The 27,960-nt window shown below is 41.5% G+C and overlaps 1 protein-coding gene across 6 annotated transcripts in view; it reads left to right on the forward strand.

Annotated features, from left to right (window-relative positions):
* The window catches only part of ADAMTS9 (ADAM metallopeptidase with thrombospondin type 1 motif 9), a 187,142-nt gene extending 160,282 nt beyond the window's left edge, over positions 1-26,860 (forward strand). For 4 of the 6 annotated variants that reach the window (XM_029052175.1, XM_029052178.1, XM_029052177.1 and 1 more), the window contains 10 exons: positions 5,164-5,331; positions 8,422-8,616; positions 13,026-13,158; positions 14,556-14,650; positions 14,814-14,908; positions 15,001-15,134; positions 16,475-16,566; positions 21,041-21,145; positions 25,670-25,764; positions 26,511-26,860. In XM_029052175.1, coding sequence (XP_028908008.1) covers positions 5,164-5,331; positions 8,422-8,616; positions 13,026-13,158; positions 14,556-14,650; positions 14,814-14,908; positions 15,001-15,134; positions 16,475-16,566; positions 21,041-21,145; positions 25,670-25,759 — 1,107 coding nt within the window. In that variant the 3' untranslated portion in view covers positions 25,760-25,764; positions 26,511-26,860. Of the gene's footprint in view, positions 1-5,163; positions 5,332-8,421; positions 8,617-13,025; positions 13,159-14,555; positions 14,651-14,813; positions 14,909-14,975; positions 15,135-16,474; positions 16,567-21,040; positions 21,146-25,669; positions 25,765-26,510 lie in introns of those variants that run through there. The other 2 variants (XM_029052179.2, XM_029052180.1) reach the window with 2 other exon arrangements.
* The last annotated feature ends 1,100 nt before the right edge of the window (positions 26,861-27,960 follow it).

Below are 27,960 nucleotides of genomic sequence, written 5' to 3' on the forward strand. Positions count from 1 at the left end.
TATTGACTTTGTCACAGTGCTTGGTGCCATTTTCATTTCTCCGTCTTGGTGTTCCAGTCTTTCCAAACCTCTGCTCCAACATAGCTGGCTGATTTCCAATTGCCATTTGCCAGGACCAGCTCTCCTTTGTAGTTGTTTCCCAACTGCCTACTCCTATGCCACATTGTTTTTTTCTTCACTGTCTCTTTAAATCATTTATCAATGTTTATGGTCACTCCACTTTAGCTTGCTGTTGTGCAGCTGTTTCTGTACCATGCTTTCAGGCATTCTTTCCTACATCTTGTAGAGGTTGTATTGTACTGAGCTCAGCTTTGATCCTTGTGGCCTGAGTTCATTCTAATTAAGGTTAAGAGTGCACATAGATGGACCAGCTATAGAAAGAGGATGTGATGCCTATGGCAGGTCTGAATTTCTCAGCATAAAGAAGGCTGGACACTACAATTAGCTTACTTCCCTTCAGTCAATCAATCAGTGATATTTCTTGAGTGCTTACTGTGTGCAAAGCACTGTACTAAATGCCTGGGAGAGTACAACACAATAGAGTTGGTCAATACATTCCCTGCCCACAAGGAGCTTACATTTTGGAGAGGGAATTTTCAGTAGAGATATACAATCATTGGCTAGCTTGGTAGAGGCAAATGGGGTTTCTTTTTTCTAATAGGGCTGGCTGATACTTTTGTGAAGTTTCTTGCATAGGTCTTAATTTTCCAGGAGATTGACTTTCAGATATCTGGATGGTTTGAATATCATTTTCTGATGCATTGACTTAAACATTAGTGAACATTTGGCAATGGTCAGCCCAGCACCTAGCCCCAGTAATAGCAGTAGTATGAACATCCTGCAGGTCTCTCTGGGAGATGATTGTAGAATCTGCAAGATGCCACTGCTCAGACCTAAGATTCATTCATTCATTCAATAGTATTTATTGAGCGCTTACTATGTGCAGAACACTGTACTGAGTGCTTGGATGTACAAATTGACAACAGATAGAGACAGTCCCTGCCCATTGATGGGCTTACAGTCTAATCGGGGGAGACAGACAGACAAAAACAATAGCAATAAATAGAATTGAGGGGGTGAACATCTCATTAAAACAATAGCAATAAATAAAATCAAGGCGATGTACATCTCATTAACAAAGTAAATAAGGTAATGAAAATATATACAACTGAGCGGATGAGCACAGTGCTGAGGGGAGGGGAAGGGAGAGGGGGAGGAGCAGAGGGAAAGAGGGGAAAAGAGGGCTTAGTTGAGGGGAGGTGAAGGGGGGGGTAGAGGGGGAGCAGAGGGAGCAGAGGGAAAAGGGGAAGCTCAGTCTGGGAAGGCCTCTTGGAGGAGGTGAGTTCTAAGTAGGGTTTTGAAGAGGCGAAGAGAATTAGTTTGGCAGAGGTGAGGAGGGAGGGCATTCAAGGACCGTGGGAGGACGTGGCCCAGGGGTCAATGGCGGGATAGGCGAGAACGGGGGATGGTGAGGAGGTGGGCAGCAGAGGAGCAGAGCCTACGGGGTGGGCAGGAGAAAGACAGGAGGGAGGAGAGGGAGGAGGGGGAAAGGTGATGGAGAGCCTTGAAGCCTAGAGTGAGAAGTTTTTGTTTCGTGCAGAGGTTGATAGACAACCACTGGAGGTTTTTAAGAAGGGGAGTGACATGCCCAGAGCGTTTCTGCAGGAAGATGAGCCGGGCAGCGGAATGAAGAATAGACTGGAGAGGGCAGAGACAGGAGGAAGGGAGATCAGAGAGAAGGCTGACACAATAATCCAGCCGGGATATTATGAGAGCCTATAACAGTAAGATAGCCATTTGGGTGGAGAGGAAAGGGCGGATCTTGGCGATATTATAAAGGTGAGACCAGCAGGTTTTGGTGACGGAAGATGACATCGAGAATATCTTTCTCTTGGTTGGTGATCATGAGTTGATGTTTGATATCTTCTGTGAGCAGAAATAGTACTTTGGTGTTCAGCTAATGGTGTTTAGCTAATTGGTCTCGTGTTGTCCCACAAATTTTTTCCTACCTATTTGTGTCCCTGCCCACATGTATACTAAAATCTCCCATGAGACTCTGATTTTTTTATATATCAATCAGTCAATCCAACTCCCCATGACCAACTTGGCAAGTTCAAACAGGAGATGGGTCTCCCCATCTGGATGTTGGACAGAGGTTCTAGGGCAGGGCAAAAATAAATCAGGGATTCTGGATTATGCAAAAGAAGGCAAGAAACACCTTAAACCAAAAGTTGGATTAATTAAAGCATGGAAGGTTCTTTTACAGAAGATTTTCCTGCAGTTATTATTATTATTAATAATAATAATTCATTTATACCAATATATAGTATTATAATTATTTTATTATATATAAACATGTTAATTAGGAATAATAAATATTATTTAGTGCATTTATTAAGTGCTTACTATGTACCAAGCATTGTGCTAAATGCTGAGGTAGATAGAGGATAATCAGATCAGGCAAAGTAGACATAGTTCCTATTTCTCACCGAACTCACAGTCTATGAGGTAGGGATGAAGAAACAGAGGAAGAGAAAGGTTAGACATATTGTGTCCAACCTGATTAATTTGCATCTACTCCATTACTTAAAAAAGTGTTTGACACATGGTAAGTGCTTAACAAATACCATATTTTTTTAAAAAATGTTATATGATGATTTGCCCAAAATCATACAATATGCAGACAGTGGCAGAGCTGGGATTAAAACTCATGCCTTCTGGCCCTCAGCCTCATGATCATTCCCATAGGTCACACACATTGCGTCCCTTGGCTATCAAATTGCCTCTGGGTGCCTTAAAACACTGGGCTATTAGAAATTCCAATACCAAGAGAATTCAATTGTCCATCTAATCCAGTATTCTAACATGTGGATCACGTTGTGATCACCCTTCCTAATGGCCATCCTGGTAGTTACAAATATGTTATCTAAAATCCTTAACTTCCCTTCTCAGTTCTAATTTTCGCTCTAATAACCCATCATGGACCTCACATCCATGAATTTATCCAAACCCTTCTTGAATCTATTGGCATATTCATCCTGTACAATGTTCTGTGGAAACAAATTCCACATGTTAACCACCCACTGCATAAAGATGTGTTTCCTATTTTTGTTTTGAACTTTCCAACTTCAAGCTTTATTGAGTGACTCTTCATCTGGCTTGTGGGATTTGTTGAACAATTCCACATCCTCCCTATCCACACCCTTCATGAGTTTGTGAACTTCAATCATATCCCCTCTCAGCCTTTGTCTTCTCAGTCAGAGGAGTCCTAAACTTTTTGGTCTATTCTCATCTGAAAGTTACTCCATCCATCTTATCACTTGGTTGCCTTCCTCTGTACTTTCTCCAGCTTTATTATAGTCCTTCCAAAATATGGCAACCAGAACTGCATATGTTATTCTAGGAGCCGATGTTCCATGACTTTATATAGTGGCAAAATTACATGTTTAGTTTTCTTTGCTCTTCCCAATGTTATCCAGCAGTTTATTCGTTTTAGGTTTTTGTTTTGTTTTGTTTTTGTCTGGCACTCACTGAGGTTTTATGGTTTGAAGCCTCCAACTATCTTGTTTTTAGTTAGGGACATGGTCATTTGGGCTGAGAAAACATCAACATGGTCCTTAGATTGAAGGAGCCTCTGAGAAAGATACCTATAGAGCCAGTCTATCAGGCATGTCTTTGTAGGTGCGATAGTAAGAATTAAAGCCTTACTCTCAGGTTTAAGGCACTCAGTCAGCTCACCGCCTCTTACCTTAGCTCGGTGATCTTCTACTAGAACCCAACTCACACACTTCGCTTCTCTACTCATGGCAATCTACTCATTGTTCCTCAATCTCAGCTTTCTCACTACTGACCCTTTGACCATGTTCTCTCTATGGCCTAGAACTACTTCCACCTTCATATCCGCCAGGCTACATTCTTCCCATCTTCAAAGCCTTACGAAAATTATATCTCCTCCAAGAGGCCTTCCCTGACTAACCCCTTATTTCCCCACCCTATTCATCCTCCCTTCTGCGTCCCTTGTGCATTTGGGTCTGTACACTGAAACACTTTAATTTTCAATCCACCTCCACAACACTTTCGTACATATCCATCAGTGATTTATTTGAGTGTCTGTCTCCTCCTCTTGCCTATAAGCTCCTTGTGGGCAGGGATCACATCTGCCTACTCTATTGAATTGTGCTCTCCCAAGCAGTGAGTGCTCAATAAATGACACTGATTGTTGATTGATAAATCCTTAGGACAATACAGCAACATCCTGTGGATTCTAAGGATAGTCTTAAGTGACCCTTTGAGGGACTCAGTTTCTTGCAAAGAGCTACTCTGAGCCTCTCTCTTTAGAATGATACTAAACACAGCTGCTAGCTTATTGACAAGAAAAAAGATCAGAAATTCCCAGAGAGAAGCACTCAAGGATATTGCCAGTATTTCCCCATTACCCTATGATTACCCCTCGCAGCGCTTAAAACAGTGCTTCACACATAGTAAGTGCTTAACGAATGCCATCATCATTATCATTATTATCCTTACTCTTTGTTGGCGTTTCATGCCTTAGTCTTAGAAAGGGGAGTCCTGGACCAACAAGACAAATCTGCCTAGAATGCTCTTTTTCAGATTCTTTGAGAAAAATGGTAAGAATCATGCCAACTAGAATCTGGTATAGTAAGTGAAGTTCCTTTTGTTCCTATGCGGAGGTTGCTGTTTCCACTTCTGATGTGACATGTTGTTCTGTCTGGAGGAGGCAAGGTTGGATTGACATTGGGTGACTGCAGGAGCTCCCAGTCTTACGGGGTCTCCAGGCCATGTAGGTCTCTGCTAGTGGCCATCCCCACTCCTATAGGGCATTGGAGCTCCTGTCCCACACTGGTCTGGAGGGAGGTTGTGAGGCTGGATCAGCATCTAGTGGCCACCACTGTACTCAGCACACTGGATCAGTTCTCATGATACCAGGCCACTGGTTGACGCTTCCAGGAATTGTACTTCATGTTTCCACCTAGTACAGTTTGGTGGTTTGGGGCTACTACTCGGAGGGGATGGGGCCTGCCATTCTCCCGCCTACTTACTCACAATTCAGCTAATTATCTCGATCTATTGATGCACAGAAAATAAATATCAAGGTCATCCTAATTAAATATTTATTTTCTCCTATTTATTTTCTCTTACCAGTGCAGTCAAACTTGTGGCGAGGGTTCCAGATACCGTAAAGTTGTTTGTGTGAGTGACAATAAAGAAGAGCACAGCATGCAATGTGATATGAGCAAGCGACCAGTGGACCGAGAGAGCTGCAATTTACAACCTTGTGAATACATATGGATTACAGGAGAATGGTCTGAGGTAGGTAAAAGAATTTCCATTATGGAGATTTAATTGGATTGTCATGGAGTTTCATTAGTTGTGATGATGATTTAAAGGCTGCTGAGAAGCAGCGTGGCCTAAGTGGAAAGAGCACAGACCCGGGGAATCAGAGGAACTGGGTTCCAATCCTGGATCTGCCAATTACCTGCTGTTTGACCTTGGGCAAGTCACTTAACTTCTCTGTGCCTCAGGTCCCTCATTTGTGACTTTGGGATTCAATACCTGTTCTCCCTCCTACTTATAATGTGAGCCATGTGTGGGACCTGATTACCATATATCTACTCCTCACTTAGTACAGTGCTTGGCATATAGTAAGCACTTAATAATTATCGCAATGATTATTAAGGTAGAAATGAAGCAAGAGATTTCCAAATATCCCCAGAAGATTGCAAAGGTATTTGCTCTGACCACTAAAATGCATCACAATCATACTTATCCACTGCCTCGCTAATGCTCCCTGGGCAGTTTTTATCTATGTTGAATTTCTCTACCAAAGAGAAGAACAGAAAATGCAAAACAGAGTAAGAAAATGAAACGGTTTTCCAATAATAATGTCAGCCATCACTGTGCCCATATAGTAAGGGCTTATTAAATAATATAAGAAATGGAAGGAAAGAGAAGTCTCCTGGACCAGTACTACTCTCTTATTCATTCATTCAGTAGTATTTATTGACCTCTTACTGTGTGCAGAGCACTGTTCTAAGCGCTTGGAATGTGCAGTTCGGCAACAGATAGAGACAATCCCTGCCCAATGACAGGCTCACAGTCTAAACAGGGGAGACAGACAGCAAAGCAAAACAGAACAAAACAAAACAAGACAACATCAACAAAATAAATAGAATCAAGGAGATATACACCTCCTAGCTCTGGGCAACATGTCACAACAAAAGCAGAAAGAGCCACCACCGTGTAGGAAGTAGGTCATCATACACTTAATTGATTACCTATTGTACAAAGAGCACTGAACCAGGCATTGGGTTACAAAGGGGTTATAATGAAAAAACAAGACATGGACCCAGAACTCAAAGAGCTTCTTATCTAATGAGGGAAACAAGGTAAACCAAAATGCGCAACTATACGGATAACCATAAACTGCAAATGAAAAAGGCTCAGCAAGTAAATGACTTATGTATTTTAAACGGAACATATGTACATCACTTACGGAAGCATGTGTAAGTGCTAAGTGGCAGCTGGAGAGATTGACAGTAATGCCATATTGTTATGCCTGAGCTCTGTCATTGATCAGATGGAAAGAATGATTCTGTGGGAATCAGGAAACCTGGGTTCTAGTTCCAGTTTTGCCTGTAACCGGCGAACGTGGATGAAGACCACATATGCAGGTTTCCCTCCATGTCCCAGCAGAAACATGACAGGCAGGCACTAGCCACTAGCACTCTAATCAATTCCTCTGCACAGATTTTCAGGCCTAAAGTCTCAGGATTGAGGCTCATCTATTATTCTTGATGGGAGACTCCATCCATTGGCATGTCTCTATTGTGCTTCTTGCCTGAAAGATCCTTTAAAAACTGAACAATGCACTTCCTATATCCTGAATGCCCCAGAGGACTGTTGAAGAATCCCAATCATAAGGTCAAGTGGGAGTGTGAAGATGGAGTCAGAGTGAAGGGTGATGGCACATTCACCCATCCTCACCTGTCCCCATGGATTACAAAGGGGGTCTAGATGACCTTCTGACCGAGAAGCTCCAGAATCTAGTGGACAGGCCTCTGGGACAAAGTGGAAGCAAAGAGCATTGAGAAGTTGCTGAGTGCCAATGTGGTGGGATTGCACCAGATTGGACCAGAACAATCAGGAGGGAGGGAGACAAGGAAAGGAGAGAGTTATGGTGGAGGAGAACAAACCTTATGTTCAAAATGAAGGTTAAGTAGTAGGTTGTTAGTAGTAGCAATCAGCTTCAAACACTTCACTGATGTTATGATAATAACAATGTTGGTATTTGTTAAGCGCTTACTATGTACCAAGCACTGTTCTAAGCACTGGGGTAGAAAAAAGGTAATCATGTTGTCCCACGTAGGGCTCACAGACTTCATCCCCATTTACAGATGAGGTAACTGAGGCACAGAGAAGTTGTGATTTGCCCAAGGTCACACAGCTGACAAACGGCAGAGCCGGAATTAGAACCCATGACCTCTGACTCCCAAGTCTGTGCTCTTTCCACTAAGCCACGCTGCTTATCACATTTAGTCTCTCATCTGTGCAATGAGTGTACAGAGCACTGTACTAAGTGTTTAGCACTGTACCAAGCACTTATTATAGGTGTCAACTTCATGGGGATGATGATCCCCACAGCTTTTTGAGCTGGACTTCAGCCTCGCTCATTCCAGGTCACTGACAAGACCAGAAAGTTTCTATTCAGGGCAGAAAAGACCCACAATAATGTCCTGGGTTATTATTCTTTGAAGTCTGTCCCCTCCCAGTCCTCATCCCCCTAAAATCCCTGTCCCCTTCTTGCCCCAACCCTAAAAGTGAAAAGCCAAGGCCTAGGAAATGACTATCACATTTGTCAGGTTAAGAACCCTGTCTCAAACTCACAGGTAGCTGAGTGATGAAACCAAGACTAGGTCCCTCGTTACCAAGCCAAAGATTTTGACTACATTTTCTTTTTGAAGGAATGTGTCTCCTTTGTATGTACTGGAATTCAAACTCACTGAGACAGTTTCAGTGAAAGGCAGATAATGCCCTTCATTCCAAGGGATATGAGTTATAATGTCTCTCTGGGGTGAGAAGAGGACCCTGCAAGGGGGGATGGGCATTATCACTATCATCATCATCATCAATATTTATTGAGTGCTCTGAACTTGGTAGTTGGGAGCATACATTAGAAGAAGTGAGCAGCTTGCAATTTTATGGGCAGTGAAAGTTGTGCTAAAAATATTATAAGAAAATGTTTTACTTTTATGCTTGATATGTGCTCAAAGCCTCTAACATGGAAAAAGTAAGCTAGAAAAGTGTGAGCATTTTGGCTGGGGTTTTCAGTTTTGACAAAGAGGTTATTGAGATGCTGTACAAAACTTCTCAAACTTCTCCTTTGACCATTGATTTTCACAGTGCTCAGTGACCTGTGGCAAGGGCTATAAACAAAGACTTGTTTCGTGTAGTGAGATTTACACTGGGAAGGATCACTATGAGTATGGATACCAAAACACTGTCAACTGCCCAGGCACACAACCTCCCAGTGTCCACCCCTGTTACCTTGGAGAATGCCCCGTGTCAGCTACCTGGAGAGTTGGAAACTGGGGGACTGTAAGTGGAATATAAACTGTTTTTGACAGAAAAAGGAATATGGCCAAGTTTTATAATATGTGCTTCTCTTTTCAAGATTGTATTTTACCAGACAATCAAATTTCCTAGTCATTTATTTCCTATCAACCTGCAGTTACAGATTAATGCCCATCCAGGAGGAACATTGATGGCTAGTAATGAATTGCTGTGACATAAAAACAGAATGCTTTTGTTCTGCATAGGTGTGGTGCCTTATCATCTCCTCCTTTAGGTAGGGCCCTTCCTGAATGCTAGAGAGGATTAGAATTGCTGTTAAAGGCTCCAAGAGCTTCCCTTTCAGGGAAGAGGCCAGACACCTGCCCTAAAGGTCCAGATTCATGACCTCTCTGCCTCCACCCAGGAGATAGTAGTGGAATGAACCAGGGAAATACAATCAAGAGCTTGCTCATCTAGACAGTGTGTACATGTGAAAAGGAACTGGCCTCATCCAAGGGGAAGGCGAGTGGGATACGATGAGTTGATGAGACCCCACAACACCTTCAGAGAACAAAGGTTACAGGTAAATAACCTGTTTGTCTCAGAGGGGGGTAAAGTTCTGGTCAGCTTAATGGTTAGGTAGGCTGTGTAACCTACAGATGTTCTCCAGTAGGGAAGATGGAGGCCATTGTTGGAACAGCTTCTGGAGGACTGAGAAGAACATATGAGTTTCTTAGTTGGGTGCGGGGTCTGAGCAATGACAAGACTTATGGCAAAAATAAGAACAGAGGTACCTAAGCTTTGTGAACCACAAACCAAAAACGCAACATGGCCAAAACCACAGATTGAAAAACAAAAGCATTCCTCTAAGCGAGATGGCGAGTGGGTATTCCAGGAGAGTGAGGTGGTGCTAAGCAAGTGTTCCCCAGGGTGGGTTTTGGCAGTAAGCGGAGGAGGTATTGAGCAAGAGATAGCCGGAGCAGGATCAAGTGGTGCACCTCTCCCTGGCCCTGGCCCACGTAGGCAAGAACGCCACTACCAAAGGGCTGTAATAATGGTACACTGCAGTCCACCACCACAGATGAGTCATCTCTGAATTAGCCTGTTGCCATGCAGATATTGCTTATGGATTGGTTTATCAAATTAGCGTTCAGGGTTAGGGTTATGATTTCCAGATCAGATCATCCTGAAAGATGGTGTTCATGTCTTGATTGAATGGATGTTCCTTGTTGAAAATCAAATTTTGATGTTGGACACAGGATTCAGTGCTGCATTCAGCGACTTGGGGTTGTATTTTTGTTTTTTGGTTTCCACTGCATATTTGACAAAGGAGGAGAGCTTCCAGGAGCTCCAGGAACTTTGCAGTGGTTTTGTCTGATGAGAGAAGATGATTTGGAATTAGAAGTCTTTTGGAAAACCTGCAGCGTAGCTTACCTCATCTTAGGGTGGAATGGAACCACCCAATTAGATTTCTTGGGAAATAGGAGATCCCACTCCTGCTTTCTGGGTTCACCGCAATCAGTCAGTCGTATTTATTGAGCACTTAGTGCAGAGAACTGTACTAAAAGCTTAGGAGAGTACGATAAAACAGTTGATAGACACATTCCCTACCGATGAGGAGCTTATGGTCTAAAGGAGGAGATTGGGCACTCCTCCTCCATCTTCTAGGATCTCTGTAAAACTAGAAACCTTGGAGGTCAAGTTCCCTGTCTAGTTCGGAGAGCCACATGTAGGTGGTCTCTCACTCTCTGAATCACTGCTTCCCCATTAGGAGAAGCACAATGAAAGCCTAGAAGATTAGAGAGCCTCAAGAGCTTGACGATAAAGTGCTCTCCCATGACTTAGTGCACCTTCTGCCCCACTTAACGAGGGGAGCAGAGGAATGGGGTTGGAATGAAGAGGAAGGAGCTTGTAGCTGGACCACTGAGGTTCCCTGACTTGCTCTCATGGTGAGTAGACCAGAACTTGAGTCATGCTGCCTACTGGTATAGGTGCCTCTGTTTCTTCAATAAAGTAGATAGAGGCCCTGGAGGGCGCAGGAGGGACCAGAATGAAATTGGCTGGTGGTGTGATCAGCACAGCATAGCTTCTCCATTTGCTAGGAAGAACAGGAGAGGGGTACAGTTACATTCCCCTACATTGTCCCAGGTCAGCAATATGGACTTACCTCATGGTAGAAGCTTCTCCTGCAGTTCCCTGGAAGAGCTTCAAATCGCAGTGTGATTTCTGTAGTGCAGAAAGGAAATCTGGAGAGGAAGGGGCTATCCTGTGCAGATACTGGAGGGATGAGGAAGGCTGAGATATGTATGGGATAAGTCAGAGGATCCTCCCTGGCAGCTGTAATGCTTTCTGGCATCCTCAAAATAGCCTGATGAGCAATTGGGCAAGACCTATGCCCATCTTTGAAAGAATATAAAGTTATAGGTTTGGAAAATGGAGCCTACTCATAAGTAAATGATTGAAGGGCTTAATTACACAATAGAAAAGCAAATTTATATGACAATTTGGAATTGAAGTATGTACCGGCACTGCATCCTCATTGTCACTGAGAAGATTCTTTCATCTCCTCTTGAATTCTCTGGGGCAGTTTCATGTCACACTACACTAGCCAGGCCAATAAGTGGGAGCCAACTAACGGCTTCCTCATAGGGAAGAAAATCAAGCCCATTCAGGTAGATTCTCCAGTGCCTAAGCTACTTCTTAGTTGTAAATCAAGTTGTTAGTACCCTCATTAGTGTGAAAGAATGAAAGCTGCTTCCAAAAATTAGCTTAGGCCCTGGAAGAAATTGGTACATTGGCTTAGTAACCTTGGCTAATTGAAGGGAATCTGCCCTCTGACAAGAGAAGGTTACAAAGATCAAAATGTGTTGGAATCCTCCTCCAGGTGGTAAGAGAGAGAGCTGATAGACTCAGGCTTTATGCACTTCCTGGTAAACTTGCCTAGACATCCAAATGGGGGTGAAATGGAGTGGGGGTGGGAGGGTCTAGCAGTCATGCTAATCTGATCAACAACAGTCAAGACTCTATATGATGGTAAAAAGTCTCCACTTAGTAAACCATAATTTTTCCCATGTCAGAAAAGATTTTAATCAAAAAATCAATAGGAATTCAATATCTATTCACCTTCATACTTAGACTGTGAGCCCCAGGAGGGACAGAGACTGTGTCTAACCCAATTATCTTGTATCTACCCTCGCATTTAGTGCAGTGCTTGGCACAAAATAAGTGCTAAACAAATTCCACAGTTATTATTATGATTACTGAACAATTATTCTGTGAAGAGCACTGGACTAAGTGTTTGGGAGAATACAATAGGGTAAATGGACCCAAACCCTGCTCTCAAAGAACTTACATTCTATTGGGATAATAAAGCTAAAGGAAGATTTTGTAGCTTGTGTGATATTTAACATTCAATTAGATATAGATTCATAGTGCTGTAATTTATTTTAATGCCTGTCTCCCCTTCTAGACTGCAAGCTCTTTGTGGGCAGAGACTGTTTTTACTAACTCTGTTGTATTGTACTCTCCCAAGCATTCAGTACAATGCTCTGTACACATTGATGGATTGATTGATTAATTGGATGCAATGCTTTCCCTGATCTAGGCACAGTTGAATTTGCTTATGTTGTATCTACACAGCCAAAGAGGAAGATGATGGATGGAATCAATCAATCATATTTATTGAGTGCTTACTGTGTGCAAAGCACTGTACTGAATGCTTGGGAGAAAACAATATAACAGAGTTGATAGACACATTCCCGGCCCACAAAGAGCTTACAGTTTTGGAGGGGGAGACAGACATAAATATAAATAAATTATGGATATAATAAATGAATTATGGGTGTAATAAATGACTGTGATGAATAAATTATGTGTATAATAAATGAATTGTGGGTATAATGAGGAAATTAAGGGTATAATAAATTAATTATGGATATAATGAATAAATTGTGGGTATGATAAATAAGTTATGGATTGATATGCAAAAGCATTTTTGCACAATTATTCCCAGAGGTTTTAGGCCTGAAATATTGAAACAGGGTGAGTGTATGATCCTAAATTCCCTGCAGAATTATACTATCCACCTGATTAATTTCCATGAATAGAGAGGGAACTATGGAGAATGGAGTTTGGAGTTATTTGTGATGCTGAACTTTGTGGGGAAGTCAGTGAGGATTTCAAATAAAAAATTCCTTAATAATTTCTAAGCATCCATTGAGTACGTTTCTTTGCTGTGCAATACCAAAAGACCAGTGTTGGGATGTGGAAAATTCACCCTCATTTTGATGTGCTTGGTTTCTGGTATGTTAGTTTCCGCCAATGAAGCCAGAATGCTCCAGGGGTCCTGAGCCTGTCCACACTTGTGAAGTTACCAGTGATTGTCTTTGGGTCTTGTCTTTTGCCTGCTATATTACCTTGCAGGAACACATTATTTATTGGGTTTTGATTTATAGTGTTCCGTTTCTTGTGGAGTTGGAGTGATGCATCGGTCAGTACAGTGCTTAACAAATGATGACCAAGCAAGTGACTTATGCCCAATTGAGCTAAAACCTGAAGAAAGAAGGACCTGCCATGAAATTCACAATTGTGAGTCCTTTTGACAAATATTCTTTTTTATGGTATTTGTTAAGCCTCTTGCAATGTGCCAGGCACTGTACTAAGCACTGGGGTAGATGCAAGATAACCAGGTTGGACACAGTCCATGTCAGACATGGGGCTCATAGTCTTAATTTCCATGTTACAGATGAGGTGTCTGAGACCCAGAGAAGTTAATAACTTGCCCAAGGCCATACAGTAGATAAGTGGTGGAGCTGGGATTAGAACCCAGGTCCTTCCGACTCCCAAGCCCATGCTCTTTTTGCCACGCTGCTTTTCTGAAGTGGTCAACCCAATTTTCAACCCAATTTTTTTATATTGGTATTGGTTTACCCAGTTTACTAAAGAAATGTGTCTTTTGCCATATTAGGAAAAAAATCATTTGTAATCAGGAGTATCTCCTCTTGTTTCATTTTAAACATGAGAGTAAACTTGAAGGCACAGTATTGGTGTAAAAAGGAAGACAAGAGTAGGGAAAGAAAAGGAGAGAAAGAGAGAAAGAGGAGAGAGGGAGGAGGAGGCAGAAAAGAATAGTAGCGTTTCTCTTCTTCCTCCACTACTGCTTTTGGGTCTGCACCAAATGCAGTGGCTGGGATCAGGTGACTCAAGGAAGGAAAAGAGGACCGTGTTCCAGGGCTTCCTGGGCACACCCAGCCAAAAACAGGCTTTTCTCTCCTTCCTGCTCCATATTTCCACAAAGAGGGGCTGCCTGCCTGCCTGCCTGCCTGCCAGGGATCCATTTTGTATCACCAAGGTGCATGTGCCCCATCAAGAGCTGTGAAAGCGGCCTCGTGCCATGGCCTCTTTGTCCCAGGGTGCTGACCTGTTCTATCTAAGAAAGGGAGCCATAGGACCTTCCCTCTCAAGGCCCCTTTGTGAAGATAAGGGAAACTGCCCGTGCCTGGTCCTGTTGAAAATCAGAAACATGGCAGCAGCATCCTCTTCCACTGCCACCACCACTTGATTCATCCAGGCCCGGCTGGAGCAACATCCCCTTCCTGGTGTGCATCCCACATACAGCAGCTGTGGCTTGCTTAGCTAACCTACTTTTGTTGCTGCTACTATTTGCAGCTGGCAGTGGAGGGAGGTGGGGGACAGATGATCCTCATGAAAGCAGTGAAGGGGATAGCTCACCCCCACAAGTTCCCGGGCCAGGAGTCACGTCTTGCCAGCAGAGGAAAAGGGGTAGATTCGCCATCTTGGCTCCATCTCCAGCCCCCTTCTTGCTTAAGAGGTGGGATGAGCTAGCCCCAAGAGCAGTGGAGGCTAAGCAGATGACATCTCCTCTCCCCCTTCCCCCCACACCTCCTACCATCAAAGTGTCAGGTCTGTGGGGTAACCTATGATTGTTCCAAATCTAATTCCCATTCTATTTGGCTTTATTCCAGGTGAATTACCCAGGAGCTGTAAAGAGGTGAAAAGACTCAAAGGTGTTATTGAAGATGGCGAATATTATCTTATAATTAAAGGACGGATTCTAAAGGTGAATTTATTACAATTGATAATTGTAAATTGTTTTAGAGGTTCAAACATATTTCAGTAATTCTCACTTTTTTCCATACTTGAATTCTTATTTTTGAGTCTATAATCACTTTTCCACCCGGATGTCTAATGGACATTTCTGGGCTCTCTCTCATTCCTTTCAGATATTTTGTGCAGGGATGCAGTCTGAAAACCCCAAAGAGTATGTGACTCTAGTAAATGGGGATTCTGAAAATTTCTCTGAGGTTTTTGGGCACAGGTAAGAATGCTTCTGCTGTTTAACTTTGGAAGAATTGGAATCTTTGGAAATATTTTCCCGTCATTAGTAGAAAGAATTCTCTTTTGATTTAGATTGCACAATCCAACAGAATGCCCATACAATGGGAGCAGGAGAGAAGACTGCCAGTGTCGGAAAGATTATACAGCGGCTGGATTTTCCACCTTTCGGAAAGTCCGGCTGGACTTGGACACTATGCAAATAATAAGTGAGTAAAAATGGATTTCATTAGAAATTATTTATTTTCCACAAATCACAAGTTATCACAAAAAGAATCTACATAATTATTATTTCTAGTTCCCTGCAAATAACCTTATACAATGCATTTGCTCAAGTACTTAGAAATTTTGGGACATTAATCACAGAAGCAGTTTAAAGGCAACTCAAATGTCCTACCTGGTTCCTTGAATCCAGGAAAAGCAGAGAATCTTGAATAATTAATTTTTCCTTATTACATTATACTTGTTATATTGGATTATTTTACCCTTGAGGTAAATTGAACCCTATTTGCCCTCAGATTTTTATTTTTTAATTGGTCTCACCTAGAGTCTGTAAATTTAAAGGACTTATTTGCATAGTCCTTCAACTTGCAAAGCTTTCAAGTCTGAGGAAGAGTTGGATACGAGGCTATGACATCAAGTTAGAGTGACACTGTGACATTGTAGTAGCAGGCTTTCACAGCATTATAATGTCATGAATGTTCCTCAGTGGCTCTGCTATTGCTGCTGATTCCACTGATTCCATAATCCCATCCGCTCAGGACACTGCCCCAATCAATCAGCTGTATTTAGTGAGTGCTTACTGTGTGAAGAGTCTTTTCATTTTACAGTGTGAGAGAATTAAATCTTTTTTTTTCACCAATCCAGAAATCATTAACAGAAAATACATTAACCCTAATTTTGACCAGGAGAAAGCACACTTTAGTGGTATCACAGCATAGCTCTTTGCTGTCCATGTTTTTTGGTTTGCAAAGTTGATTTTTTGAACTCAACAGAGGGCTAACAATCTTCAGACTAGTTCAGAATTGTTTTCATTACTATTTTGAAAACCACTAGATAAAATAAAACTTGAGAAGTTGCCATTAATACTTTCAAGATGTCTATTCTAATTGCACTGCCTTTTGGAGATGCCAGTCTTTAAGCCGCTGGGTATGGAATGCATAAAACTTAACACAATAACTTATAAGTAGCTGGAAATGATTTGGGAGGTTTTATTTTCCTTTATAAATCCTCTAATACAATATATTTCCTTTCCTTTTTGGGATTTCTGAGGTACCCAATTATCCTACATTGGGTGGGGCAACGCACCTAGTGTTTGATGTAAAATTCAATTGGAAAGTAATTTAAATTTAGTTTAAGCCTACAAATCGTGATGACAGAGCTAGTAGTTGATAAAATCCACAGAAAGGAATTTGGTGTCTCAAATTATTAATGAAGAAGCAACAGCCCATCTGGATTTGTTTGTTAGCAAACAGCATATTGAATCTTTTCTGTCCTGCCTCCTTTTTCCTTTATTCCCTTTGTTTTGAATGAAAAATATCTCTTGCAGCCACCGACTTACAGTTTGCATGGACACACGATGGACGACCTGTTCCTTTTGCCACCGCTGGGGACTGTTACAGTGCTGCCAAGTGCCCTCAGGTATCTTCTTGAGCACCCCTTTGGCCTAATCGATTATGTTTTTTCTAAGGGATCCTGTTCCCCCAAGCAACTGAACCACAGCCCCCACGTTCTCCTTCGATTAGAAACTCTCTGCATTATGGAGTTTTCACCTCATTTTCACCCAAAGGCTGAGACTTCCCTTTCATACTTAAAACTTCAGAACCGAGAACCTGTGCAAAGTTGATTAGTGCTAACGGTTTATGCCAGCTCCATTCACAATCTCTCTGCCCTGTCAGTCACGTTCCTGGTGGGGCATGGAATGCATTGAGCAAGGAGGCAAGCAGCAATGTAGCACACTGCATGGTGCATGCAGTTTTTTTTGTTTCTTTGCTTTTTACATGCGGGATCGACTTATGGCCAAAGTGATCACAGAAGAGTCCTGATCCACCATGATCCAACAAGCAGTGGACCAACTATTTTTCAGGAAAACTTTTGGGCCTGTCTACCTCTCAGAATACCCTAAGTGGTTTTCCAGTCAGCAATCGTTACCGATGATGGCATAGCTCACCTCCTCCAGGAGGCCTTCCCAGACTGAGCCCCCCTTCCCCCTGCTCCTCCTCCCCTCCCCATTCCCCCTCTCCCGCCCTCTGCTCTTCCCCCTCCCCTCCCCTCAGCACTGTACATATTTGTATATATTATTTATTACCCTATTTATTTTGTTAATGGTGTGTATATCTCCATGATTCTATTTATCTTTTGATTATGTTGTTTTGTTTTGTTTTGTTCTGTTTCGCTTTGCTTTGCTGTCAGTCTCCCCCGTTTAAACAATGAGCCCGTTATTGGGCAGGGATTGTCCCCATCTGTTGCCCAATTGTACATTGCAAGCGCTTAGTACAGTGCTCTGCACATAGCACTCAATAAATGCTATTGAATGAATGATGATGATGATGATGATGACATTTGTTAAGCGCTTACTATGTGCCAAGCACTGTTCTAAGCGCTGGGGGGTGGGGGAGCGATACAAGGTGATCAGGTTGTCCCACGTGGAACTCACAGTCTTCATCCCCATTTTACAGATAAGGGAAGTGAGGCACTGGGAAGTTAAGTGACTTGCCCAAAGTCATGCAACTGACAAGCAGTGGAGCCAGGATTAGAACCCATGACCTCTGACTCCCAAGCCCGTGCTCTTTCCACTGAGCCATGCTGCTTCCCTATAGCCCCAGCAGGCAGAACCAGGACTAGAGCCCAGGGCTTCCAATTCCAGAACAGTGCTCTTTCCACTATGCTAACACTGGCCTTTTAAAAAAGAGGATAATTTGTTATTCTGCAAGGTCACTAGTTTGATTTTAATGGAAGTTGGCCAAGGTGGGGTGGGCTACAAAAAAATAAAGCAATTCGGTGTTCAAGTGAATATGGGTCCTTTAGTCAATCAATCAATGGTATTTATTGAGCATTTACTATGTGCAGAGCACTGTACTAAAAGCTTGGAAGAATATAGTGCAACAGATTTAGTGGACACATTCCCTGCCCTTAGCAAGCTTACAGTCCAGTGCTTAGAACAGTGCTTGGCACATAGTAAGCTCTTAACAAACAAATGCCATCATCATTATTTAGTACATTTGAAGTCTCTCCAAAAATATAATTAAATTAATTCATGTATTCAGTCATATTTATTGAGTACTTACTGTGTGTGGAACACTGTACCAAGCACTTGGGAGAGTAAAATACAACAATAAACTGACACATTCCCTGCTCATAATGCACTGTGAAATGGCCTTCTATGCCTAGAGTTTACCTCAAATCTGGAGTTGGGGCTACAGTGATATAAATGTTTTTCTTACAGAGTTTCTTCCTAGGACAGGGTTCTCATGAGGCTGGAAGAACCCTGACAACAAACATATCACTTGAGGGATAAACTTAAGAATCTTAACCCCAGTGTTTTATCGCTCCCAGTTATTGGAAATTGATGTTGACCACTGGATTTCCAGGGGCGGGTTGAGTGGGAGGGAGATTCAAATTGAACGCTTCAGAAAAGTGAACAAAATGAACAAGGAGCTCAATATAAAATGGTCCTTCATGAGTTACCCAGAAACTGCAGAAATGAAAAGCTTTTGAAATGTATGTCCTTTAGAGTGGTTTAGGTTTGAGGACCCTTTAATACGGTTTCAGCCTTTCAGCAGCAGCAGCATTTCCTTAGTGCCTACTTTCTGTAAAGTACCATATTAAATGCTCATGGGAATGAGAAAAGAAGAGTAATACATGATACCTTGCATTTGATGGCTTTCTGATGTAACAGAAGCAACTGATACTCACACAAACAGCTACACAGACCAAAGGAGAAGTGCAAAAATTACAGAAATGTTTACCTAAACCTACCCATAATAACTCAGGAAGTTGGAGTGACTAGTGTATAGACAGGAAAAGGGCAGGATTAGTTTGGGAGGACTTCATGCTGACGTTTCGTTTTCAGTAGATCAATCAATGGTATGTATTGAGTGCTTTCTGTGTGCAAAGTACTGTACTAAGCACTTGGGAGAGTACAGTATAGCAGAGTTGGTAGATACGGTCCCTGCCCACAACAAGCTTATAGTCTAGAGGCTGTCCTCATATTTTTCAAATATTTTCAAACAAAAACCAAAAGAAAACAAAACGATCAAATGAATGTATGTCAAGATGAAGTACATTAAAGCATTGAGGAACCTATTAACCCCAGGGCTGTATGTGCAAATATTTATGAAAAATAATAGGACTATAAAATAGGTCCTGCAGCCTCTTGCTTTTTCAACCAAAGAATTTTCATCCACTTAAAGCAGATACCAGTGAAAGAACAATTTAAAGATCATTTGGCACATATTTTTCTGAAATTTTTAATATTTAATATTTAGCATGTACTGGCTCTGTTCTATTTAGTCACTTGCTGTCTCTATGTGCTAATGGTCTGAAAGAATTAATTCAGGTTCTAAGAGTGCCTGAGTTTAGGTCCTGGAAGACTATAGTTCATTTATGTAACTGCAATAGAGGAAACTTTTTTTGTTGTAGAAAAAGCATATGTGATGAGGAAATAGGTAGGAGAGAGAGTTGACACTTGGTATCCAGTTGTTCAGGTTGGGCTTTGTAGAGGTGGTTAGATTTCAGAGTTAGAGATCCCAGAAATGTTCATACGCATTGATTTTTCAACTACAAAAATGTTAGTTAAGATTGTAGCCCAAGATTGACATTCATCAACTTGACTGAGGGGATTTTAGTAGACTAGCCTCCATCTCTGCTCCTGCAGAAGAGTCTAACAACAGGAACATAGAAAAAGATTGTTTCATAATAAGAATAATGATGGCATTTGTTAAGCACTTACTATGTGCTGAGTACTGTTCATTCATTCATTCATTCAATAGTATTTATTGAGCGCTTACTATGTGCAGAGCACTGTACTAAGCGCTTGGAATGTACAAGTCGGCAACAGATAGAGACAGTCGGGGGGGACCAGGTAATCAGGTTGTCCCACATGGGGCTCACAGTCTTAATCCCCATTTTACAGATGAGGTAACTGAGGCACAGAGAAGTTAAGTGCCCAAAGTCAGCTGACAAGTGGCTGAGCCAAGATTAGAACCCATGACCTCTGACTCCCAAGCCCCGGGCTCTTTCCAGTGAGCCATGCTACTTCTCTTTCATGAAGAGGTCTTGGTGCAGGTTGTATGTAACTTATGTTCATGTTCCAGATGGGAACTCTTAAGTTTTTTTTCAATCAATAGTATTTAAATTGAGAACCTGCTGAGTGCAGACACTGTACTAAGCGCATGGGAGAATACAGAGGTGCAAATAGTCATGATTCCTGTCCTCAAGGAGTTTACAATCTAGCCAGATGACACACACTACAGTAATCTACATTGGAGGAAGAAGGAAAAGGAGATCTGTGCTTACGTTAGCACTTAAATGCTAGGGTAAGTAAGGTATGTTCCTGAGTGCAATGGGAAGTTGTGCGTACACTAGTGCTTAGGTAGCACAGAAAAATATAACCTGATGAGGTTAGATATGAATAGGGTAATACATTCTTACCTACTACCATAAAGTGGCAACAAATATCCTTTCCAGGTTAATAGTAAGACAATGGTAGCGAGATGGAAAAGAAGCAGTCTGTTATTTATCTCCTTTCCATAATTCAACTAAATTCTTGTTCTTTGCTCATAGCTGTTGTGAGAAGGCCAAGAGTGCCCTCTCCTGGTAAACTGGGAGAAGTAATTTCTCCTTTGAAGTTGCAAATTAGAAGAAATTCTTGGAAGCCCTGCTGTGCTTTACTCACTACGTGTTAATCACTGTCAGGATTTGAAAAATGGAAATCTTTGGCAGAAAGATCTTGTTAGAAAAATTACAGTGTGTCATTTTGTCTCTGAAGGATTCTTATAATTATGAGTACATCACAATAGAACTTTACAATCCATTCACATCTCAAAGCCCACCGTGTTTAGTAGTTTCATGTGATGTAATGTGACCTAAGACTTTTTTTGGTGTATATTTTTAGGGTCGTTTTAGCATCAACCTATATGGAACCGGCCTGACCTTAACAGAAGCAGCAAAATGGATATCACAGGGGAATTATGCCATCTCTGAAATTAAAAAATCACTGGTAAGAAAATAATTTTGTTTTTCTGAATACTGTATGTCTGTGAAGGTTTGATGTGTCTGTTTGTTTCTTGTACTCTCTTCAAACTGTTGTTTGAAATATGGAGAATAAAATTATGTAATTAAATCAAGTGTAAATCACTAAAAAAAAGTAAGAGAGAAAAAAGCTCATAATCATGCTTCTCTTATGGTAAATTATTCAACTTGATGTGAACAACTACAAGTAATTAAGAGGTCTGCTTAACCATGAAGCTAAAAGCAATAGGTAGAATATGGTGCCTATGTATGTGTAATTAGCTGTCTTAATTCTGCTTCCATGAACTTTGGGAAGGTAATACAATGAAAAAAGAGAGATGGGATCCTTTATGAAATGCTTCTATTTTGAAAGGCTAGATTATCCATGGTTTAGAAGAATCATGTTTTTATCAGCCCTTTGGGTTACAATTATAAGAGACTTGTGTTTGCCGTGACGTTCAGGTGAATTCTATTTTCCCAACTTGATGTTTCAGAGGATTCCAATGTCTCTGTTTCCCCGAAAAGTATTTTACTCTTGTTGGTAAAGCATAATTCATTGGCCATGAACTTAGTCCTGTCCAACATCCATATTTTCCTTCCTAACTGTATTTAAAGAGAATGTCTCCCACCTGTACTCTAAATCCAACCTGCCTTTCCCCCACCCCATGCCTTGGACCCAGTGCCCTCTCACCTCTTAAAAACACTTGTTTCTGCCCTCTTTCCCTCTCCTCTACCTCGAGACTGTAAGATAGCTGTGGACAGAGAACGTGTCTACCAACTCTATTGCATTGTACTCTCCCAAGTGCTTATAGTGCTCTGAACATAGTAAGTGCTCAACAATGGCATTGGTTGATAGAGTGATTCAATTTCTCACTGTCTGTCTGCTGGCTCCCCCTCTATTTTCACATTTGTTCAAATCTTTCCTAAATTAAAGTAGTCCTCTCTGAATCCCATTCCTGTACACACTGTTTTAATGGGTTGATTACACTTAGAGCCTTCACTGTCTCTCCCATCAAACTTCCTTTTGACCCAATACAATTTATTTGTACTCTCTTAACTCCATTGCTCACCCAGGTTTCCAGTGAGTTCCTCTCACCCCAGTTTAATGTGCTCTACTCTATCCTAATCCTCTGTGACTTTGATCTTTTGCTCGCCTTTGACATTACTGACCACTCCTTACACCCAGAAATGCTACATGACCTTGGTTTTGATGACACAGTACTTACCTGGCTCTCTTCCTACCTCTCTGAACTGCTCCTCAGGCTCTGCTGGCTCTTTACCCTCTTACTGGGGGTGTTCCACAAAATTCCATTTAGGATTTTCTACCTTTTTTGCTATTTACTTACTTGGGGAGCTCACTCACATGGCTTCAGCTACCACCAGGTTTTCTTCCACAATATTTCCCATTTCCCCCCTATTTTCTCTACCCAAAATGGCTGCCACACTGGTTCAAACCTTGTCCTCACCCAACCAATCAGCCTCCTCCCTGAATTCCCAACTTCCAGCCTCTTCTTCCTTTAATTTATTTTATACACTGCTGCTGAGATCATCTTTCTAAAATGTTTTTGGCATGCATTTCTCCATTCCTAAAAACCCATCTCCTTCTGCATTAAGTAATTCATTCAATCATATTTATTCAGTCATATTAATTGAGCACTTACTATGTGCAGAGCACTGTACTAAGTGCTTGAAAAGTACAATTCAGCAATAAAGAGAGACAATCCCTGCCCACACTGAGCTTACAGTCTAGAAGTAATACCTGCTTCTTCTTGCATATCTATTTTCTTCACCCACTACTCCCCAACCTTCACTCTACATGCCTCCCATACTGAAATTTTTGCTATGCCTGCTCTCAGTTTTCCTGCCTCTGACCTCCAACCCCTTGCTCACGAATTTCCCCTCACTAAAACACCCTCTCCTTTCGAATCTGCAATACCATAGACTTCCCCTTCTTTAAAGCCCTCCTGAAATCCCATCTCTTCCAGGAGATATTCCTTGAGTTATTTCCAATACTAAAGGTCTCGTCATCCCCCAAATCACCCTCAGCACATGTACTTCTGTGAGCGCGTGCGCGCGCACACACACACACACACACACACACACACACTTCATTTACTTATCAGTTGATTTATTCATTCTCCATACTTTTGCTGTTACCAGTTGTAGGTTTGTTCTTCCTCAGCTCCCATTATTTGTAAATAATTTGGGTCCATCTCCCTGATTAGGTCATAAGCTCTTTGAGGGCCTGGACCATGTCTTTAGCGTCTATTGTTCTCACCTAAGTGCTTAGTACAGTGCTCTGTAGTGCTTCCAGAACCAGTCAGTAAATGCCTTTGATCCTTGACTGGTTTGGAGGAAGTGGGCAGACTGGGCCAGCAGAGGCGAGTCTGCCACACTGAAGCCTCAACATCCACAGCCTTTGTCCTTGACAATGACTATGAATATAAGTTCATACTAGAGAAGCAGTGTTGCCTAGTGGATAAAGCATGGACCTGGGATTCCATCTCCACTGCTTGTCTACTGTGTAACATTGGGCAAATCACTTCACTTCTCAGGGCCTCAGTTATCTCATCTGACGAATGGGAATTAAGACTATGAGTCCCATGTAAGCCCCGATTAGCCTGTCTTAACCCCAGCACTTAATACAGTGCCTGGCATATAATACACACTTAACAAATACCATAAAAACAAGATGCAGTGTAAGGCTCAGATGCCATCCCTTAATAAATTTCCTAGAGCCACAACAAAACTTAGCAAAACTGAAAAGGACTGTCTCTCAGAGGTTCAGCATAATTTTGATGTACAGAGCTTGCCAAAGACTTAAAAATGCTACCAAGGCCTTTCACAAATCCTAATTCAGACATCCCAGGGGTTAGTGTGAGTGTTCTTCCTGTCTTGGCACTATAAATGAGACCTCTTACCCAGGAAGAGGTATACAGTCCAGAGTATGGCTGGGGAGGTCCCAAGATTTAATGGGGAGAAATACTTAGGGTTAAGGACACAGTGCTGTTACTTGGTCTTTTTACCACTGGAAAAAGGCCATCAGGCTAAGAGATACCTAGATTGGGCTGTGAGCCCGTTGTTGGGCAGGGATTGTCTATCTGTTGCCAAATTCTACATTCCAAGCACTTAGTACAGTGCTCTGTACATAGGAAGCACTCAATAAATACGATTGGATGAATGTAAGGCCTTAGAGAAGCATTAGGGTTTAGTGGATAGGGAATGGGCCTGGGAGTCAGAGGCCCTGAATTCTAATCCCAGTTCTGACACTTGCCTACTGTGTGACTTTTGGCAAGTCAGGTAACTTCTCTGAATCTCAGAGATTGGGGATTAAGACTGTGGATTGTGTCCAGCCTGATTAGCTTGTATCTATCCCAGCACTTAATACAGTGTTTGGCACATACTAAGTGCTTAACAAATACCATATTTTTAAAAAAGCATCTTGGTAGCCACCGCAATCATTGTCACTCATGTTACCCAGATATTTGTCAGGATTACACACCTAAAGCAATCAAATGTATATATAGTTATGCCTAGAAGTAGTCTTAGTTATGCATGAATAAAGGGAAGGAAGACTAATTAAATTGAATGTGGGTACAAACTCATATTTTTTTTCTATTCTAAGCAGGAAAGTGTGGCTTTAGAAATAGGCAACAAAGGTTGATCCTTGTGGCCTGCTTTCCCTAGGGACCCTAGATTTAAAGTACTGGGTGGGAGCAGACACCAAGGCCTGGACATTCCCTTTGCTACACATGAGGTGTCATGCCTTATAGACAGATTAACAAGGGCTAGCAATAACCCTTCTACCCTTTTTTTATGAACAAGCAAAGAAAGGGGAATTTATAGAAAAGCTGGAAAACCAGTTTAGAACAGATTATAGTTAATACCAAATGATTGCTAGGGCATCTAATCTACCTTTGTTAGGACATCTAACTTCCTTAGGCAATAAAGGGAATTACCCATGAGTCTAGAGGGAGATCCTGACAGTGTTTGCAGCTAATGAAATGTTTAGTTTCCCTCTTCTTCCCACCAAATCACATACTTAAATATTTGATGAAGTTAGCAATTGCTTTCCCTGCCATTCAATTAATTTTTAAATCTAGAATGGAGGTTTCTGTTTTTAAATGGTATTTGTTAAGCGCTTACTATGTGCAAGGCTCTGTACTAAGCACTGGGGTAGATGCAAGGTTGAATACAGTCCACGTCCCCCATGGGTCTCACAGTTTTAATCTACAGATTTTACTACAGATGAGGTAACTGAGGCACAGAGACATGAAGTGACTTGCCCAAATTCACACAGTAGAGAACTGGTGGGACCGGGATTAGAGCCCAGGTCCTCTGACTCCCAGGCCCATGCTCTATCTACTAGGCCATGCCACTTTCCAGGCTCCTGCTTGTCCCTCCGAGGACAAGAAGTATGTTGTTTGTCGGATCTGTACATATGCACTGTGGGTACTAAACAAATACTGCAAAGGAACAGTCTGAGATGGCATCTCTTTCTTTCTGCTTACAGGATGGCACCAAAGTAACAGGGAAATGTGGTGGTTACTGTGGAAAATGCACTCCATCCTCTGGAACCGGCCTTGAGGTTCAAGTGTTATAGCTGTGGTAGGTCTTTCCTGAGCGGACTATGCTCAGCGTATTTCCTCGTTAGCTCTTATGTATCAGTGGGCATGGCTGAAACTAGTAGTTGTTCTTAAGTTTATACCATTACCCTCCCCCACCTTTCCCAGACAGAAACAGATGGACAAAGCCAATCGCCACCCTTATCTGTGGCTGTCAGCGGGAGCCCATTGTTGGGTAGGGATTGTCTCTATGGGTTGCCGATTGTACTTTACAAGCGCTTAGTACAGTGCTTTGCACGCAGTAAGCACTCAATGAATACGATTGAATGAATGGAAGAAAAAGGCAGATATTTTGGGGGCTAGTTGGAAGCAGACATACAAGGGATGCCTACAACTCAGGCACCACATCCTTGTACCATCCCTGCGTTTAAGTGGTGGCTGCTTCCTTGCAGCACTTGCAACCTCTTCTTCCACATACTCTAGACCTGCTGGGGAGAAGCAGAGTCTCTGTGGGGTGACTGTCCCCCTTAATCTCCCTCAGGATCCCACCAGCCCCTATTTCCCCCCACCTCTCCATTTCTGGTTTAGGTAGCCAATTCCAAGATGCTGGGGCAAATTCACATTTTTAAATGATCTTTGTGGCTGATTTCAATCCCAGGATCTGAAATGTCACAGTTTGATATAAAAGAACAAGATGAAGGTTCATATGTCCATTTTCAAGAGAGTTAATTGGAAACAAAAGGCTATTTCAAAAGGTAAATGAATAATGCAGGTATTGCTATTTTACAGGTGCTCTCGGGAGGAAGTCAAATTGGATGGATGAAGGATATTATTGCAATACCTCCACCTTCTACTGCGCGTGTGTGTGAGTGCGTGTGCATATGGACTTGTGTGTTTGAGTGTATGCATGTATATATATATATATACTATATATATATATATTGAATAGCCTTAATGATGTAAAATTTAATATTTATGTTTGGAATTATTTATTTTGATTTAATATTTTTGTACGTAAAACGGTATATATTATGGCTGTTTCCATGTTCTTTTGCTCTCTGCAGTCAAACCACTTACCTGTTGTGTGACCTTGGGCAAGTCACTTCACTTCTGTGCCTCAGTTTCTTCATCTGTAAAATGCAGAGTCAATATGTGTTCTCCCTTCTACTTAGACTGTGAGTCCCATGTGGATCAGTAATTATATCCAACCCAATTATCTTGTATCAACCCCAGTGCTTAGCACAATGCTTGACACATAGTAAATGCTTAACTAATATCACAATTATTATTATTACTATTACTATTATTATTATTATAGTATCATTATTATTGTGTACTCTACATCATATGTAGTAATATGACAAAAGTGTTCCTTTATCATCATGGTACTCTATTGTTTACTGTCAATCTGTACATTTTTTATATTGTTTCCAGCTGCCACTTTGGTGCTATGTGAGTTTAATAAGGGTATTTTGATATTTAATAGGCTTTTTTGTTTTTTTATCTTTTAAACGATGTAACCGCCAATATTAATAGGTTGGTATTGCAGAATACAGCATCTATTAACTATGTTAACTACATGTTCAGTCTCATAGGATCTCTGTGAAAAATGACTCCCTTTGGTGCTAATATCATGTATTTTAATGATCTTTAGATTTAGAAATGTAGATAGTGTAATCCTATAAGAAAAGGAAGGAATGACAGTCAAATTCTGGGTTGGGTAGAATAATTTGAAAAAAAAAAAATCCACTGAGATATTTGCCCTTGTTTGAAATACACTTTTTTGAAGTCCGATGGACTCTTTTTGAATAGTCACTTGGCTTCTGCCATCTGGGCCTCAACTCTTATGCAGTTAAAAATGGAAATGGCCTGACCGACTTCATGGGCATATTGAAATTATAAATGTGTTCATACAGTTTTGCAGATAGAGTCCAAAAACTCTGCCAGCAGGAGAAAATAAAAGTTTCCTAGCTCTTCTCACACTCATAAATGGCTTTGCATATGACGGCCAAGAGCTTCCACACCTTAAAGGAGCACAAAAATGGTGCTGGTCTTCACGTTTTCCATTTTTATTCAATTTTGCATTCACTCATAGCCTAACTTCTTTTAGGCCCATAGTCTGTGAATTTTCACTTATTTGTGTGGTTGCAAACATCTGTCAGGTGATTGCAGGTTAATCAAAGAAAGGGCCTTTAGGCATAAAAGATAATGCAATGTGTCATTTTTATCAATGCATATT

Source organism: Ornithorhynchus anatinus, chromosome X1 (assembly GCF_004115215.2).
Source record: "Ornithorhynchus anatinus isolate Pmale09 chromosome X1, mOrnAna1.pri.v4, whole genome shotgun sequence".
NCBI lineage: Eukaryota > Metazoa > Chordata > Mammalia > Monotremata > Ornithorhynchidae > Ornithorhynchus > Ornithorhynchus anatinus.